The sequence below is a fragment of the Amblyraja radiata genome, chromosome 6 (assembly GCF_010909765.2).
Source record: "Amblyraja radiata isolate CabotCenter1 chromosome 6, sAmbRad1.1.pri, whole genome shotgun sequence".
NCBI classification, from domain to species: Eukaryota; Metazoa; Chordata; class Chondrichthyes; order Rajiformes; family Rajidae; genus Amblyraja; species Amblyraja radiata.
The window spans coordinates 16,419,613-16,437,721 of record NC_045961.1 but is presented as its reverse complement, the minus strand read 5'-3'; the positions used below and the strand labels follow the sequence as shown (position 1 = coordinate 16,437,721).

Sequence of the window (18,109 nt, the reverse complement as noted above, 5' to 3'; positions counted from 1 at the left end):
ACGGTGGATAGGCAATGGAAGGCATTTAAAGACTACATGGATGAACTACAAAAATTGTCCATCCCAGTTTGGCAAAATAATAAATCGGGGAAGGTAGTGCATCCATGGATAACAAGGGAAATCAGGGATAGTATCAAAACAAAAGATGAAGCATACAAATTAGCCAGAAAAAGCAGCCTACCAGAGGACTGGGAGAAATTCAGTCCAGCAGAGGAGGACAAAGGGCTTAATTAGGAAAGGGAAAATAGACTATGAAAGAAAACTGGCAGGGAACATAAAAACTGACTGCAAACGTTTTTATAGATATGTGAAGAGAAAAAGATTAGTTAAAACAAATGTAGGTCCCTTGCAGTCAGAAACAGATGAATTGATCATGGGGAACAAGGACATGGCAGACCAATTGAATAACTACTTTGGTTCTGTCTTCACTAAGGAAGACCTAAATAATCTGCCGGAAATAGCAGGGGACCGGGGGTGAAATGAGATGGAGGAACTGAGTAAAATCCAGGTTAGCCGGGAAGTGGTGTTAGGTAAATTGAATGGATTAAAGGCCGATAAATCCCCAGGGCCAGATAGGCTGCATCCCAGAGTACTTAAGGAAGTAGCCCCAGAAATAGTGGATGTATTAGTGATAATTTTTCAAAACTCTTTAGATTCTGGAGTAGTTCCTGAGGATTGGAGGGTAGCTAATGTAACCCCACTTTTAAAAAAAGGAGGGAGAGAGAAAACGGGGAATTACAGACCAGTTAGTCTAACATCGGTAGTGGGGAAACTGCTAGAGTCAGTTATTAAAGATGGGATAGCAGCACATTTGGAAAGTGGTGAAATCATTGGACAAAGTCAGCATGGATTTATGAAAGGTAAATCATGTCTGACGAATCTTATAGAATTTTTCGAGGATGTAACTAGTAGAGTGGATAAGGGAGAATCAGTGGATGTGTTATATCTAGACTTTCAGAAGGCTTTCGACAAGGTCCCACATAAGAGATTAGTATACAAACTTAAAGCACACGGTATTGAGGGTTCAGTATTGATGTGCATAGAGAACTGGCTGGCAGACAGGAAGCAAAGAGTAGGAGTAAACGGGTCCTTTTCAGAATGGCAGGCAGTGACTAGTGGGGTACCGCAAGGCTCAGTGCTGGGACCCCAGCTATTTACAATATATAATAATGATTTGGACGAGGGAATTGAATGCAACATCTCCAAGTTTGCGGATGACACGAAGCTGGGGGGCAGTGTTAGCTGTGAGGAGGATGCTAGGAGGCTGCAAGGTGACTTGGATAGGCTAGGTGAGTGGGCAAATGCATGGCAGATGCAGTATAATGTGGATACATGTGAGGTTATCCACATTGGTGGCAAAAACAGGAAAGTAGACTATTATCTGAATGGTGGCCGATTAGGAAAAGGGGTGATGCAACGAGACCTGGGTGTCATGGTACACCAGTCATTGAAAGTAGGCATGCAGGTGCAGCAGGCAGTGAAGAAAGCGAATGGTATGTTAGCATTCATAGCAAAAGGATTTGAGTATAGGTGCAGGGAGGTTCTACTGCAGTTGTACAGGGTCTTGGTGAGACCACACCTGGAGTATTGCGTACAGTTTTGGGCTCCTAATCTGAGGAAAGACATTCTTGCCATAGAGGGAGGACAGAGAAGGTTCACCAGACTGATTCCTGGGATGTCAGGACTTTCATATGAAGAAAGACTGGATAGACTCGGCTTGTACTCGCTAGAATTTAGAAGATTGAGGGGGGATCTTATAGAAACTTACAAAATTCTTAAGGGGTTGGACAGGCTAGATGCAGGAAGATTGTTCCCGATGTTGGGAAAGTCCAGAAGAAGGGGTCACACCATTTTTCACACAGAGAGTGGTGAATCTCTGGAATTCTCTGCCACAGAAGGTAGTTGAGGCCAGTTCATTGGCTATATTTAAGAGGGAATTAGATGTGGCCCTTGTGGCTAAAGGGATCAGGGGGTATGGAGAGAAGGCAGGTACAGGATACTGAGTTGGATGATCAGCCATGATCATATTGAATGGCGGTGCAGGCTCGAAGGGCCAAATGGCCTACTCCTGCACCTATTTTCTATGTTTCTATGTACCCAGGTGTGGTGAAAAGATTTTGTTTGAGTGCCATAAGATCAAATAAATTAAAATTAGGTTTATTATTGTCATGTGAACAGTGAAGAGCTTTTATTTACATGCTGCACAATCAAATGAAATAAATCTAGGTTTAGGTTTATTAGTATCATGGAGTCCCAGGTGTAGTGAAAGCTTTTGTTTATGTGCTGTAAAAGATCAAATCGAATATGCAGTCACCGTCGTATACAACACATAATTCTCCGACATTTACGCCACCTCCAATGGGATACCACCATTAACCACATTTTCCCATCTCCACCCCTTTCCGCAGAGACTGTTCCCTCCGCAACTCCCTGGTTAACTCATCTCTTCCCACTCAAACCACCCCCACCCCCACCCCAGGTACCTTCCCCTGCAACTGCAGAAGATGCAACACTTGTCGCTATACCTCCTCCCTCGACTCTGTCCAGGGACCCCGACAGTCCTTTCAGGTGAGGTAGAGGTTCACCTCCTCCTTGCATCTCCTCCAACCTCATCTACTGAATCCATTGTTCAAGATGTGGACTCTTATACATCGGCGAGATCAAACGTAGACTGGGTGATCGTTTCACGGAACACCTTCACTCAGCCCGCCTGAACTTACCTGATCTTCCGGTTGCCGGACACTTTAATTCTCCTTCCCATTCCTACACAGACCTTTCTGTCCTACGTCTCCTCCATTGTCAGAGTGAGTCTAAATGCAAATTGGAGGAACAGCATCTCATATTTCGCTTGGGCAGCTTACAGCCCAGTGGTATAAGTATTGATTTCTCTCACTTCAGGTAGCCCCGGCATTCCCTTTCTCTCTATCCCTCACCCACGCAAGTCACACTAGCTTCTTGTTTTCACCTTACAAACAGCCTTCAATGGCCTGTTTTCTTTATCATTGTGACTTTTTTGCATACCTTTTATTCATTGTTCTTTATCTCTCCACATCATCCTCTATATCTCTCGTTTCCCTTATCCCTAACCAGTTTGAAGAAGGGTCTCGACCTGAAACGTCACCCATTCCTTCTCTCCGGAGATGCTGCATGTCCCGCTGAGTTACTCCAGCTTTTTGTGTCTATATCTTTGGTTTAAACCAGCATCTGCAGTTCCTTTCTACACAAATCGATTATGGTATGGAACGAGCTGCCAGAGGAGGTAGTAGAAGCAAGGACTATTCCCAACATTATAAAACAGTTAGACAGGTACACGGAAAAGACAGGTTTGAAGGGATATGGACCAAACGCGAGCAGGTGGGACTAGTGTCGCTGGGACATGTTGGCCGGTGTGGGCAAGTTGGAGCCTATTTTCACGCTGTGTCACTCTATGACTTCGTGATGCAACAGCGCCAGAGACCTGGGTTCGACCCTGACTACAGGTGCTGTCTGTACGGAGTTTGCACGTTCATGGGTTTTCTCCGGGTGCCGTTGTTTCCTCCCACACTCCAAAGACATACAGGTTTGCAGGCTAATTGGCTCGTTAATCTTGTAAATTGTCTCTAGTGTGTAGGTTAGTGCTAGTGTACGGAGATCGCTGGTCGGCATGGACTCGGTGGGCCGAAGGACTTGTTTCCCCGCTGTATCTCTAAACTAAACTAGTTTTAGATTTATTATTGCCACGTGTACCCAGGTATAGGGCAAAACTTGTCTATGTGCTAGAAGATCAAATGTAATAAAACTAGGTTTAGGTTTATTATTATCACATGTACCAAGGTACAGTGAAAAACCTTTATTAACGTGCTGTACCATCAAATCAAATAAAACTAGGTTTATTGTTGTCATGTGCAACGAGGTACAGTGAAAAGCTTCGTCTTGCACGCTGACTAAACAGATCAAATAAACCATACATGACTTGAGTGCCTAGGCTACAGGGGGATGTTGGGCAGGCTAGGACTTTATTCCGGGAGCGCAGGAGGATGAGAGGAGATCTTATGGAGGTATACAAAATCATGAGGGGAATAGATAGGATGAATGCAAGAAGTCTTTTACCCAGAGTAGGGGAATCAAGAATGAGGGAACATAGGTTTAAGGTGAGAGGGGAAAGATTTAATAGGAATCTGAAGATCAACTTTTTCACACAGTGGTGGGTGTATGGAACGAGCTGTTAAAGGAGTTATCTCTAATTTTAAGTTACTTTTACTTACACTCCCCTCTTCCCTTGCCCCCTTCCTCCATCCTAATCATTTAATCAGTTGCACAGTTCACCACATCTTGAGATCACATCTTCCCTAGCCAACAATGGGCCTACCAGGACACCTCCCTGCTTGAGGTCTTCAGCTGCCAGCAATGATTGGTCTCGGTCTTTTCTCGCCTCCGGAACTTCACCTCACCCACTCCACTCCCCCCCCCCCCCTCCCCCCCCGCCCATATCTCAACCACCCCCTACTCTCGGTCTGAAGAAGGGTCCCGACCCGAAACATCACCTGTCGTTTCCCTCTGAAGATGGTTCCTGACACACTGTATTACTCCAGCATTTTGTGTCGATCTTTACCTGAGGTAGTTGAGGCAGGCATAATTTTAACGTTTCGGGTACATGAGCAGTCGTCTAGAGCAGTGGTTCCTAGAGTGGGCAGTACCACCCCCGGGGGGGGGGGTCTCTGGGATTACCTAGGAGGTGCGAAGCGGCAAGAAGGTAGCGGGATAATGGGCAAGAGAGGTGTCCGTATGCACTTGCCGTAATTCTGGCCGGTTATAGTCATAGAGTGATACAGCGTGGAAACAAGTCCTTTTGCCCAACTTGCCCACACTGGCCAACATGTCCCAGCTACACTAGTCCCACCTGCCTGGGCGTGGTCCATGTCTCTCCAAACCTGTCCTATCACGTACCTGCCTATGGTGGTTGGTTGTTCTGTCCTGCGCTCCTCTGACCATCTCTCCAAAAGCGTGCACTATTTTGCTAAATAATATTTCTTGGAACATTTTGAAGTTGGGAAACTGGTATCATTTTATCAAGTCCACCCATTGCATTGAAAATCACTTTCAGTTTAGTTTATTGTCACGTGCACTGAGGTACAGTGAAAAGCTTCTTACTGAGGAGTGAAATAGTTACTAAATGTGGCACAGCAGTCTGAAAATGCTTGGGCGACAGTGGCAAAGCAGTAGAATTACTGCGCCTCAGCGTCAGAGACCCAGATGCGATCCTGACTATGGGCGCTGTCTGTGCGGCGTTTGTATGTTCTCCCTGTGGTTTTCTCCGACCGCTCCAGTCTCCTCCCACACTCCAGAGATGTATAGGTTTGTTGATTAATCTGTTTCAGTAAATTGTAAATTGTCCCTAGTGTGTGGGATAGTGTTAGTGTACGGGGTGATCGCTGGTGGGCGTGGACTCGGTGGGCCGAAGGGCCTGTTTCCATGCTGTATCTCTAAAGTCCAAACCACTAGTATATGGGCCAAATGCAGGGAGATGGAATTAGTGTAGATGGGGCAACTTTGTCGACATGGTTCGAGTTGGGCCGAAGGGCCTATTTCCATGCTGTATCTCTAAAGTCTAAACCACTAGTTTAGAGGTATATGGGCCAAATGCAGGTGGATGGAATTAGTGTAGATGGGACAACTTCGTCGACATGGACGAGTTGGGCCGAAGGGTCTGTTTCTGTGCTGTATTACTCTATGACTTTATAACTGCATGTCAACGTTAATATGGGAAACTTTCTAAGGCACACAGTTAAACTCACTCTCAACATTGCTCCTTGACCTATGGCCGTCTTCGTAAATGTATTCCATGAAGGATGGGTGATTTGATATGAACTTCAATTTACTCTCCACTATGTTTAAGTTAAAGCAGTTAATTTCCTTATTAATTAAAGACACGGAACACATACAAAGTGCAATTAGATATCGGTATTCCTTGACTGAAAATAATGACGTGAAGATTTTTGATCTGTCATACAGTCACCTCTCATTGGTCATTTTATAATGTCATTTTTTAAATATTTACACATCAGGTGAAGTTCGGTAGCTGTTCTGCAAAGTCTGAGATAATAGTGTTGAAAGAAGTTATTGTTAAATTAAAAATAAATAAAGGTTATGCAAGGAGTGGGGAGAAATGGATCACTTGCAGGCAGAGGAGATTAATTTAACATGGCATGATGGTCGGCATGAACATTGTGGCTCCTGTACTGCACTGTTGCATGTTTAGAGACCTATTTGGTACTTGCTCTTCCCTGAAATGTTAGACATTATTCTTATGTATAATGGTTGCATTTACCACCAGGTATGGTCCTGAACATATTTTGTTAAAAAATTCTTTACCTGTGAATACACCCAGCACTAATTCGTAAGTCATAGGAGCAGAATTAGGCCATTCGGCCCATCAAGTCTACTCAACCATTCAATCTTGGCTGATATGTCTTTCCCTCTCAACCCCTTTCTTCCCCCCCCCCCTCCATAATCCCTGACACCCATACTAATCAGGAATATGTCAATCTCTACCATAAAAATACTCAATAACGGCCTCCACAGCCATCTGAGGCAATGGATTCCACAGATTCTTCACCCTCAGTTCCTTTTCATCTCCTTTCTAAAGGTACGTCCTTTTATTCTGAGGCTGCGCCTTCTGGTCCTAGACTCCCACGAGTGGAAACATCCTTTCCACATCCACTCTATCCGGGCCTTTAACCCAGCAATTGTTCCTACCTCTGCTATGTTGCATTAGGATGACGCTGCTGCTGCTGCTGCTCAGTTTTCACTGAATCTTTCTTGTGACTTTTTAGACAATAGACAATAGGTGCAGGAGTAGGCAATTCGGCCCTTCGAGCCAGCACCACCGTTCAATAGGATCATGGCTGATCATTCACAATCAGTACCCCGTTCCTGCCTGCTCCCCATATCCCCTGACTCCGCATTCTTTAAGAGCTCTATCTAACTCTCTCTTGAAAGCATCCAGATAACCGGCCTCCACTGCCTTCTGAGGCAGAGAATTCCACAGACTCACAACTCTGTGTGAAAAGGTTTTTCCTCATCTCCGTTCTAAATGGCTTACCCCTTATTCTTAAATTGTGGGCACTGGTTCTGAACTCCCCCAACATGGGGAACATGTTTCCTGCCTCTAGTGTGTCCAATAAGCGTGAATTAATAATCTGATATGTTTCAATAAGATCCCCTCTCATCTTACTAAATTCCAGAGTGTACAAGCCCAGCCGCTCCCTTCTATCAACATCCCGCCATCCGGGAATTAACCTGCTGCACTCCCTCAATAGCAAGAATGTCCTTCCTCAAATTTGGAGACTGAAACTGCACACAATACTCCAGGTGTGGTCACTGGGGCCCTGTACAACTGCAGAAGGACCTCTTTTAAGTTAGTCCCTGGTGAAATTTATTTTTTAGTAACCACAATAGGTTAGAAATTTCCTGATTCTTCAACTTTCCTTCAGCCCAGAACAAAAGGATGCTCCTATAACTGATGAACTTTTTGGTAAATAGCATGCTTACCTTAAAGCTTTTAGTCAAAGACTAAATGACATAGTTCTCAGGTGAGAGGGGCGAAGTTTAAAGGGGATGTGAGGGGCAAGTTTTTTTACACAGAGGGTGGTAGGTATCTGGAACTTGCGCTGCCAAGGGTGGTGGTGGAGGCAGATACGATAATGGCATTTTATTTATTTATTTATTTTTTTAAAAAAATTTTTTAATTTTATTAGAAGTAAGTACAGGCATATGGCACCAAAGTGCCTAATATATATTTTCATAATACATTTTATGTACAACTTTTTTTTTTTTTTGTTACATTGAAAAAAGATTAGAATAAGAAAAAGAAGTTAGATAGTAAAGGATAGAAAGATGTGAAATATATAGTGTGTGAAGAAAGAAAACGAGTAAATGAAGAAAGTTGAGAGAGAAAATAGAGAAAATAAAATAAAATAAAAAAGAAAAGGAGATCATTATTTATAATCTTGACCAACCCTCGTCCAGTCCTGAAACAGTTCTTTTACAATTGTGTTGCACCATATGATTCCAAAAAAACGACGAATGGAGACCAACTCGTTATGAATTGGTCTGATTTATCCATTAGGAGGAATCGCATTTCCTCAAGATGAGCTGTGTCCAACATACTTGCAATCCACATTTTAAGCGTTGGTATTGATGTACCCTTCCAAAATTTAAGTATTAATCTTTTTGCTATTATTAAACCATAGTTAAGGAATAGATTTTGAGATGTGTTCAATTTATTCCCATCTTCCATTACGCCAAATATAATCATTTCAGTATTAGGTTCCATTCTTGTCTTGAATAATTTTGTAAATATTTCAAAAATATAATTCCAAAATCTATAACGTTTTATGCAGGAAACTAAGGAGTGTGTTATAGTTGCCTTTTGGGCTAGACATTTATCACAAGTGGCGGATATATTTGGATAAAATTTGTTCAATCTTGTTTTTGAATTATAATCTATGTACAATTTTAAATTGAATTAGATTATGTCTTACATTAATTGAACATTTGTGAATATATATCAAGTATTTTTCCCATTTAACCTTCGTAATTTTTATCATTAGTTCCCGTTCCCACTCTTCTCTAAGTACCTCTGTCGATGGTAGGTCTATATTTAGAATACTATTATATAAATATGATATTAATTTTTGTGAGTCAGCTTCAATATTCATTGCTTCTTCCAATGTCAGGAGTTACTTTTTGATATCCTTGTATATTTTTTTTCATGAAATCGCAAATCTGAAGATATTTAAAATATTGGTTGTTTTTCAATTTAAATTTTAATTGTAATTGTTGGAATGATAGTAGGTTTCCCATTTAGTACATATCCCCGATCCTTCTAATTCCGAGACTTTCCCATTGGTTATATGTCTTATCAATAAGAGATGGTTTAAATAAAGGGTTATTCGCTATTGGCATTAACAGTGATAGATTTCTTAATTTTAAAGATAATTTTATTTGTTTCCAAATTCTTATTGTACCATATATAATTGGGTTCTTCTTATATAATGTGTTATTCAGTTTTTTTGGGGAGAAGAGGATCGTTCCTATATTACAAGGATGGCAATCCTCCTTCTCCATTTTTATCCATTCTGTCTGTTGGGTAGAACTATCCAACCAATAAATCATATTCTTAAGATGCACTGCCCAGCAATAATACATAAAATTCGGAAGTGAAAGTCCCCCGACCTCTTTTGGTTTACATAAGTGTTTTTTTGTGATTCTATGTGATCTATAGTCCCAAATATAATTAGTAATATTAGAGTCTAATTTTTTTTTTAAATATTTTGGTATATATACCGGTATAGACTGAAATAGGTATAGTAATTCAGATTCAGATTCAATTTTAATTGTCATTGTCAGTGTACAGTCCTACCTAATTGTGGTAGGAAGATCATTTTTATTGCATTTATTCTACCTAATAATGATAAGGGAAGTGTTTTCCAAAATTTAATCAGCGTATTAAGTTTATTTAATAAAGGTATGAAATTAGCGTTGAATAATGCTTTATATTTTCTAGTAATCTGAATACCCAAATATTTAAATTTTTCTGTTGCGATTTTAAAGGGGAACTTCAATAAGTGTGTAGGTTCTTGAGGTTTTAATGTCATGATTTCACTTTTATTCCAGTTTATTCTATATCCAGAAAAGACCCAAATTCCTCTATTAAGTTTAATAAATTTGGTATGCTCGTTTGTGACTTTGTAATATATAAAAGTATATCGTCTGCATATAATGAGATTTTATTCTTTGAGTCCCTGGTATTATAGCCCTGAATATTCGGATGAATTCTTATACTTTCAGCCAGGGGTTCTATCATAAGGGAAAATAGCAGGGGTGATAGTGCACATCCCTGCCTATTACCCCTTGATAGTTGAAATTTTTGAGATAACATGTTATTAGTTAAAATTCTTGCCATCGGTTTATCATATAATAATTTTACCCATGTTATAAAATTCTCTCCCATATTAAATTTTTGTAGTACTTTATATAAGTATTGCCACTCTACCTGATCAAATGCTTTCTCTGCATCCAAAGAAATAATTGATATTTCTTCTTCCTCTACTTTATGCGAGTACATTATATTAAACAGGCGTCTCAGATTATTAAATGAGTATCTTTTGGGTATAAACCCCGTTTGATCAGGGTTTATCAATTTACTAATATATTTGCTTAATCTTCTTGCTAAAATCTTTGCTAAAATGTTCTGATCTGTATTTAAAAGTGATATAGCTCTGTACGAGCCCGTATCTTCTAAATCTTTATCTTTTTTTGGAATAAGCGTAATAGTTGATTCTGTTAGTGTTTCAGGTAGTTTGTTTTCTTTAAAAGCATGGGAGTATAAATTAAATAAATAAGGGGTCGTTATCTCATGAAATGTTTTATAAAATTCATTATTAAAACCAACTGGTCCCCGGTGTCTTACCATTTTTCAGCGATTTTATTGTTTCACCTATTTCTTTGATTGTAATTTGAGCTCCTAGTTCCTCTTGTTCCAAAAGGTCCAGTATTGGAAGATTACAGTTATCTAGAAAAAAAATTATTTTACTATCTTCTATTTTAATTTTAGATGTATATAAGTTTTGGTAAAATTGGGCAAATCTATTATTAATATCTTTAGGTAGTATTAGTAATTCACCTTTCTCTGATTTAATTTTGGTTATAGTATTTTCCTTTTCTTGTTTTTTCAATTGGCGAGCTAAAAGCTTATGTGGTTTGTCACCAAACTCAAAATGTTCCTGTTTTGTAATTTGGAATAGTCTTATTACTCTTGCCGATAAAATTCGATTAAGTTTAAATTTCAGTAATATTATCTTATTGTGTTTATCTGTCGTGGAATCTTTGGCATTATCCAACTCTAACTGTCTGATTTCTTGTTCTAACAACAATTGTTCTGTCTTATTCTTTTTATTTTGAAAACTTTGATATGAAATTATAATTCCTCTCATAAATGCCTTAAAAGTTTCCCATAATAAAGAAGGCAAAGTACCTGGTATATCATTTGTATCGAAAAAAAGTTTCATTTGTTGTTTTAAATATTGATAGCCTTGCACGTCATTTAAAATATGTGTATTAAACCTCCGAAAGTGGAGAGGATGTTTCCACTAGTGGGAATGTCTAGGACTAGAGGTCATAGCAGAGTTAAAGGACGTTCTTTTAGGAAGGAAATGAGAAATTTCTAAGCTAGAGGGTGGTGAATCTGTGGAATTCTTTGTCACAGAAGGCTGTGGGGGCCAAATCAGTGGATATATTTAAGGCAGAGATAGATAGATTTTTGATTAGTACAAGTGTCAGAGGTTATGGGGAGAAGGCAGGAGAATGGGGTTAGGACGGAGAGAGTGATCAGCCATGATTGAATGGCGGAGTAGACTTGATGGGCTGAATGGCCTAATTCTGCTCCTATCATTTATGACCTTGTGGTTTAAAAGGGATAAGGATCACGTGCAGGCAGATAAAAGTTGGTCTTGGCGTCATGTTCGGCACAGACATTGTGGTCCGAAGGGTCTGTTCTGTTCTTGTTTCAACAAATGCTGAAAAAGTGGTGGAATAGCTGAAAGAAATATAACATATGAACAATGTATCTGTTTTGTTTCCCTTCCAGTGGAGCACAGACATTAATGAGTGGTTCAAATCCCATGCTGGGGAGCAGTCCTGGTGCCAAAGCCCCCACTGCTCTAAATCTGAGCAGTATTATACCTCCAGTAGCACTGGTGCCAAGCTCCCTCCCAGCCGCCATGCAGTCCGCAGCCCAAGTTGGTGAGTACTCCATAAGATGAAACACTTGAAAAAGTATTGCGAACAATTGCTCTGAATATAATTGTTATCACTGCTCCAGTTCCAAGAATGGTCAATGGTTTCTTTATTGTCACGTGCACTCGGGTGCAGTGAAATAGATTTTTTGCATACAGATCAGCAAGACTATCCCTGTACATGAGCACAATTACTCTGGTTAGTACAGAATGTACAGAACAGCCCACTGAGTCCCTATGCAAGAGAAGCCATTGTACAGTCCCAGCTGCAGCTGACCACAACTGCCCGTTGCAGCCGTCGCCTCCATTCCGGTAATCCCGCGAACCGATGTCCCTCTTTACCCCTCGTTCCCCGGGGGGTGCGCCTCCCATATCCAGGGCACGGTGCGAGCAGAGTCCGGGCTCCCTCTCGTTGCCGCGGTAGCGAGCTGTGGTCTGCCGTGTGGCAACCCCTCTGCCGTGCAGCTTGCCAGGAAGCAATCTCAATGGTTTTACTGTCACATGTGCAAAGCAATGTCCAGGTTCAGGAACAGCTTCTTCCCTACAGCCATCTGACTATTAAACACTACAACCTCCAAATAAGCTCTGAACTACTTCGATTGGTGGCCATTAGCTTTGCCTTTTTGTGCTACTATTGTTTTTCTGTGTTTGGATGTGTTTATATGAATAAATAAATACATATATATGTATGTGTATATATATATATGTGTATATATGTGTGTGTGTGTGTGTGTGTGTGTGTGTGTGTGCGTGTGTGCGCGTGTGTGTGTGTGTAGGAAGGAACTGCAGGTGCTGGTTTACACCCAAGATACAGACACAAAATGCTGGAGTAACTCAGCAGATCAGGAGAAACTGAATAGGTGATATTTCAGGTCGAGTCCCTTCTTCACACTGAAGGGTTTGAAGAAGCGTCTAAACCCAAACGACACCTATTCCTTTTCTCCAGAGATGCCGCCTGACCCGCTGAGTTTCTCCTGCATTTTGTGGCTCTCTTTTACAATGTTTACACATTTGTTTGTGCTGCTGCAAGTAAGAATTTCATTGTTCTGTCTGGGACATAGGACAATAAAACACTCTCTTGATTATTGAAGTGCATACACACAGTGAAATTATTTTCTTACAAACAGTCCAGTAGAGTATCGCCATAGCTAAGCACATCCCCTGTTAGCAATTGTACAGAAATAGTCTACTGGTTCTGCATGCAAGAAGCGCCAGGTTTTGGTGCCATTTTCAAAATATGCAGGGAATGGGGACATTAGGGTGAGGCGCAGGCAGATAAAGGTTGAAGTTGACATCATCTTCGGCACAGACATTGTGGGCCTATTCCTGTGCCATACTGTTCTATGTAGAAACGAGAATCTGCAGATGGTCATTCACAAATAAAGAAACATAGAGCTGGAGTAACACAGCGGTTCGGGCGACATTTCTGAAGAACATGGATAAGTGATGGTTCGGGTCGTGGCCCTTCTTCAAACTGGCGTTTCGGGTCTATACTGCTCTATGTTCTGCTGAAGGGACCTTCCATAATGTAAGGATGTAGTCCCAATCTTACAACCATTGAACAATCAGCAATTGTGGGCCGAAGGGTCTGTTCCAGTGCTGTACTGTTCTAGGTTCTTTATTCTTGAACACAACAAAACACTAACTAAACCAGGAGCTGTGTCTATTAAAGATAGTTTGAAGGTTTCCAATTAGGTAGATTGGAGTTCAGGTCCGCTCTCTAGCTGGTGAAGGGATGGTTTAGTTGCCTGATAACAGCTGGAAAGAAACTGTCCCTGAATCTGGAGGTATTCTTATTGGGGTGGACCTGGCAGTGGACAGCTACCACAGGTCCATGTATATGAACGGTGAAATGCTGCTCTCATTAAAATGTGAAATGTTAACATTTCTATATAAAACATTTATAAAATTAGTTTTTACTCTCCTAGCTTGCCATCTGAGAATCCCTTATTGTGATTGGTTTGGAATGTGTTTGATTTCATCACTGTTACTGATGCTAAAAGTGGATGACGCCAGGTTAAAGTTAACATTTGAAAGTGCAAATCCACACGTCTGAGATTGCTAGACCCATGATCAAGGTCGCAGTGACTACCACCTGAAATATAAGAACAAAGAATTGTACAGCTCAGGAACAGACTCTTCAGCCACATAGTGTGTGATGAGCATGATGCCAAGATTAACTAATCTCCTCTGCTCCACGTGATCCATATCCCTCTATTCCCTGTATATCCGTATGCCTATCTAATAGCCTCTTCAACACTACTATTGTATCTGCCTCCTCCACCACCACCCCCCCCCGGCAGCATGTTCCAGGCACACACTACTCAAAACTTGCCTTGCACATCTTCTTTAAATAAACTTTCCCTTCTCACCTTAAAGCTATGCACTCTCGTCTTTGACAATTACACCCTGGTGGAAAGGTTCTGGCTGTTTACCCTTTCAATGCCTCCAATGTTTATTATCATTGTCCAACATCTGAATCCAGACTAAATGATACTGATTTTTGGATGCAATTTCATTTATTTTTCAAAGCAGCAAAAATCAGGTTTTTATTTTTGAGGCAAACAATCTTTGACACTTTTGTCAGCATAAGCAACTCTAATGTGATGAGCCAGCACAACATGATGGGCTGAACGACCTCTTGGCGTAAAGTTTCTGAAACTATATAGTTAAAGTAAAAAGTCAAACTTCTGTCAGCACAGTGATTTAATATCAAAAGTGTCCCCTATTTGGCTTCCATTTGAAAATTCTTTCCTACTTTATAGAGGTGTATAAAATCATGAGAGGAATAGAGGGTCGATGTACTGAGGGTCTGAGTCTTTTACCCAGGGTAGGGGAATCAAGAACCAGAGGGCATAGGTTTAAAGTGAGGAAGAAAAGATTTAATAGGAACCTAAGGGGAAACGTTTTCACGCAAAAGGTGGTGGGTACATGGAACGAGCTGCCAGAGGAGTTGAGGCAGGTACTAAAACATTTAGAGGCCATTTGGATAGGTACATGGATAGGAAAGGTTTGGAGGGTTGTGGGCCAAATGCAGGCAGATGCATTTGGTGTAGATGGGACACCTTGGTTGGCATGGACGAGTTGGGCCGAATGGCCCGTTTCTGTGCTGTATGACGCTGACAAGCCTGGAACATTTTTAACTCCCCGCAGCTTTTAGATCAGAACAATACACCAGAGCCATTAGTAGAATTAGTAGAATATAAATACCGTGAGAAAAGTACATGCAACCGCACCTGGTGGGAGTCCCTGTATCTGAACCTAATTCATGTTCATACGTGATAGGAGCAGAATTATTTGTGGAATTCCCTGCCACAGAGGGCAGTGGAGGCCAAGTCATTGGATGGATTTAAGAGAGAGTTAGATAGAGCTCTGGGGGCTAGTAGAATCAAGGGATATGGGGAGAAGGCAGGCACGGGTTATTGATAGGGGACGATCAGCCATGATCACAATGAATGGCGGTGCTGGCTCGAAGGGCCGAATGGCCTCCTCCTGCACCTATTTTCTATGTTTCTATGTAATTAGACCATTCGGCCCATCAAGTCTTCATTCAATCATGGCTGATCTATCTATCCTTCTTAACCCCATCCCCTGCCTTCTCCCCATAACCCTTGACACCGTTACTAATCAAAATTGTGCATTCTAATTCACCTAATATGTCACTTTTATTTTCGGCAGGTGGTCCAAAAAATGCTCCTGGTTTCAGACCTCTGAACTTGCTTCAGGTAAGGTTTCTTTATTATTGTCCATTCCTCTATTTTCATTCATCACCTTCGCTATTCTGGGTGTCATACCGTACGTACCTGCAACATTTCGTGCTCCTCACTAGTATTTTTGAAATACAGAATACAACGTGTTTATAAAGGCAAGTTAAAGAGTTAGTTCTTGTCTGAAATTAACCCTTAATGTGAAATTCAGAATTCCTATTAGATACCCCCGTGTTCATGTTAATCTTACAGCTTTCTGGATTAGAATATTTTACAAGCACAAAATAGGAATAAGACTTGAACGTCAGACATATCCCCTCCCATTATTCCTAATTCTATTTACCAAAAAATGTATTTTAAAATGTGCAACAGGCTTCTGATGTAGACAAGATGTATGTGTGATGTAGACAAGATCTCTTCCATTGAACTAAAGTTTGCGCAGTGCAAATGTACTTGGCCAATGACATTTCTGATCTAATTACTTAAAATCCTAAATTCCCAAAACATCTATTGACTTGAACAGTTTTTTGTATTCACCAGAATGTACTTAACTTTATCTTGTGCCTTTAGTGATGCAGCGCGGAAACAAGCCCTTCGGCACAACGGGTCCGCGCCGACCTTCGATCACCCCATACACTAACACCATCCTACACACTAGGGACAATTTACAATTTACAACAGTCAGTTAACCGACAAACCTGTATATCCTTGGAGTGTGGGAGGAAACCGAAGATCTTGGAGAAAGCCTTCGCGGTCACAGGGAGAACGTACAAGCTCTGTACAGACAAAGTAGGCATGCAGGCTCCGTACCGTATGCTCCGTACCGTAAAGTAGGCATGCAGGTGCAGCAGGCAGTGAAGAAAGCGAATGGTATGTTAACATTCATAGCAAAAGGATTTGAGTATAGGAGCAGGGAGGTTTTACTGCAGTTGTACAGGGTCTTGGTGAGACCACACCTGGAGTATTGCTTACAGTTTTTGTCTCCAAATCTGAGGAAGGACATTATTGCCATAGAGGGAGTGCAGAGAAGGTTCGCCAGACTGATTCCTGGGATGTCAGGACTTTCATATGAAGAAAGACTGGATAGACTCGGCTTGTACTCGCTAGAATTTAGGAAGATTGAGGGGGGATCTTATAGAAACGTACAAAATTCTTAAGGGGTTGGACAGGCTAGATGCAGGAAGATTGTTCCCGGTGTTGGGGAAGTCCAGGACAAGGGGTCACAGCTTAAGGATGGAGGGGAAATCCTTTGGGACCGAGATGAGAAAAACACTTTTCACACAGAGTGGTGAATCTTTGGAACTCTCTGCCACAGAAGGTAGTTGAGACCAGTTCATTGGCTGTATTTAAGAGGGAGTTAGATGTGGCCCTTGTGGCTAAAGGGATCAGGGGGTATGGAGAGAAGGCAGGTACAGGATACTGAGTTGGATGATCAGCCATGATCATATTGAATGGCGGTGCAGGCTCGAAGGGCCGAATGGCCTACTCCTGCACCTATTTTCTATGTTTCTAAGTACCTGTAGTCAGGATCGAACCTGGGTCCCTGACGCTCTAAGGCAGCAACTCCCCCGGAGTGCCACACTAAACGTGAAATTCCTTCAAAACAATTTACCGTTGGGTCCCGTCCCCTCAACTCTCGGTTGCGGGGGGGCCTGCGGCGTCACACACACACTAACCACCCCCCTTGATATAATATTAATATTATTCATTGGCTCCTTTTACCCCATCCCCGCGCTATCTCGAGGGGCAGAGAGGGGGAGAGGGGGGTGGAGGGAGGTGGAGATGGAGAGGGGGAGATGGTGGGGGGGAGGAGGAAAGGGGAAAGGGGTGTGGGTGGTGGAGGAGGGAGGAGTAGAAAGGGGGAAGGCAGTAGAGGGGGGAGAGGAGGTGGAGTAGGGAGAGGGAGTGGGGGGAGAGAGAGGGGGAAGGGGGGGGTGGAGGGGGGAGGGGAGGGGGGAGGGACGGGGTGGGAGGGAGGGGGGAGGAGAGGGGGGACAGGTGAGAGGTGGGGGGGGGAGAAGGCGGACTTGAACTCTGCGAGCGGCCGGCGTGGACGGGGCAGACTGCGAGCGGGCGGTGGGCCTCGGCAGCTCTCGGAATGTCTGAAGCGCTCAAGCCCAACCAAATTACTGCGTGTTCAGCGGCTTCAATCCAGAGTCCTGGGGGTGGGAGGGCTGCGGCGGGGCGCTGTGGACGGCCAGCCAAGCGGCGGTGAGTTGGGGGGGGGGGGGGTTACGTAACTCGCAGCTCGTGCAAAATCAGTGCCCAACAGGCTGCGCGTTGAAAACTGTGCGCAGCTGGCCGCGAGGAGCAGAGCCATTGTGACGTCATCAGCTCGTTAGTTTAAAAAATATCTCAGGTTGGTGAACAATTTGAAGAAATAACAGGAAACAGTGAATCAAATTTTCAGATGAGACGATTTTCGAGATCATGAGGTAAATCTCTCCCGGAATATGTAAACATGTCACCGTTAGCGCGTCGGGTTGTCGAGGAGATGTGAATCAGAAAAACACACAAATCCACACACAAATACATCCGCATTCAAGATCAGAGTTTTATAATAATACTAGACCAAATGCAGACCCGTTGGGTCTGTTTCCCCAACGGCGTTTGCGGGGGGGGGGG

General features: G+C 42.3%; 1 protein-coding gene across 10 annotated transcripts in view; it reads left to right on the top strand.

Moving 5' to 3' along the window:
* Positions 1-18,109, top strand: part of supt20h (SPT20 homolog, SAGA complex component) — a 63,993-nt gene that overhangs the window by 33,136 nt on the left and 12,748 nt on the right. For all 10 annotated transcript variants that reach the window (XM_033022234.1, XM_033022233.1, XM_033022228.1 and 7 more), the window contains exons 20-21: positions 11,630-11,784; positions 15,456-15,502. In XM_033022234.1, coding sequence (XP_032878125.1) covers positions 11,630-11,784; positions 15,456-15,502 — 202 coding nt within the window. The remainder of the gene's footprint in view (positions 1-11,629; positions 11,785-15,455; positions 15,503-18,109) is intronic.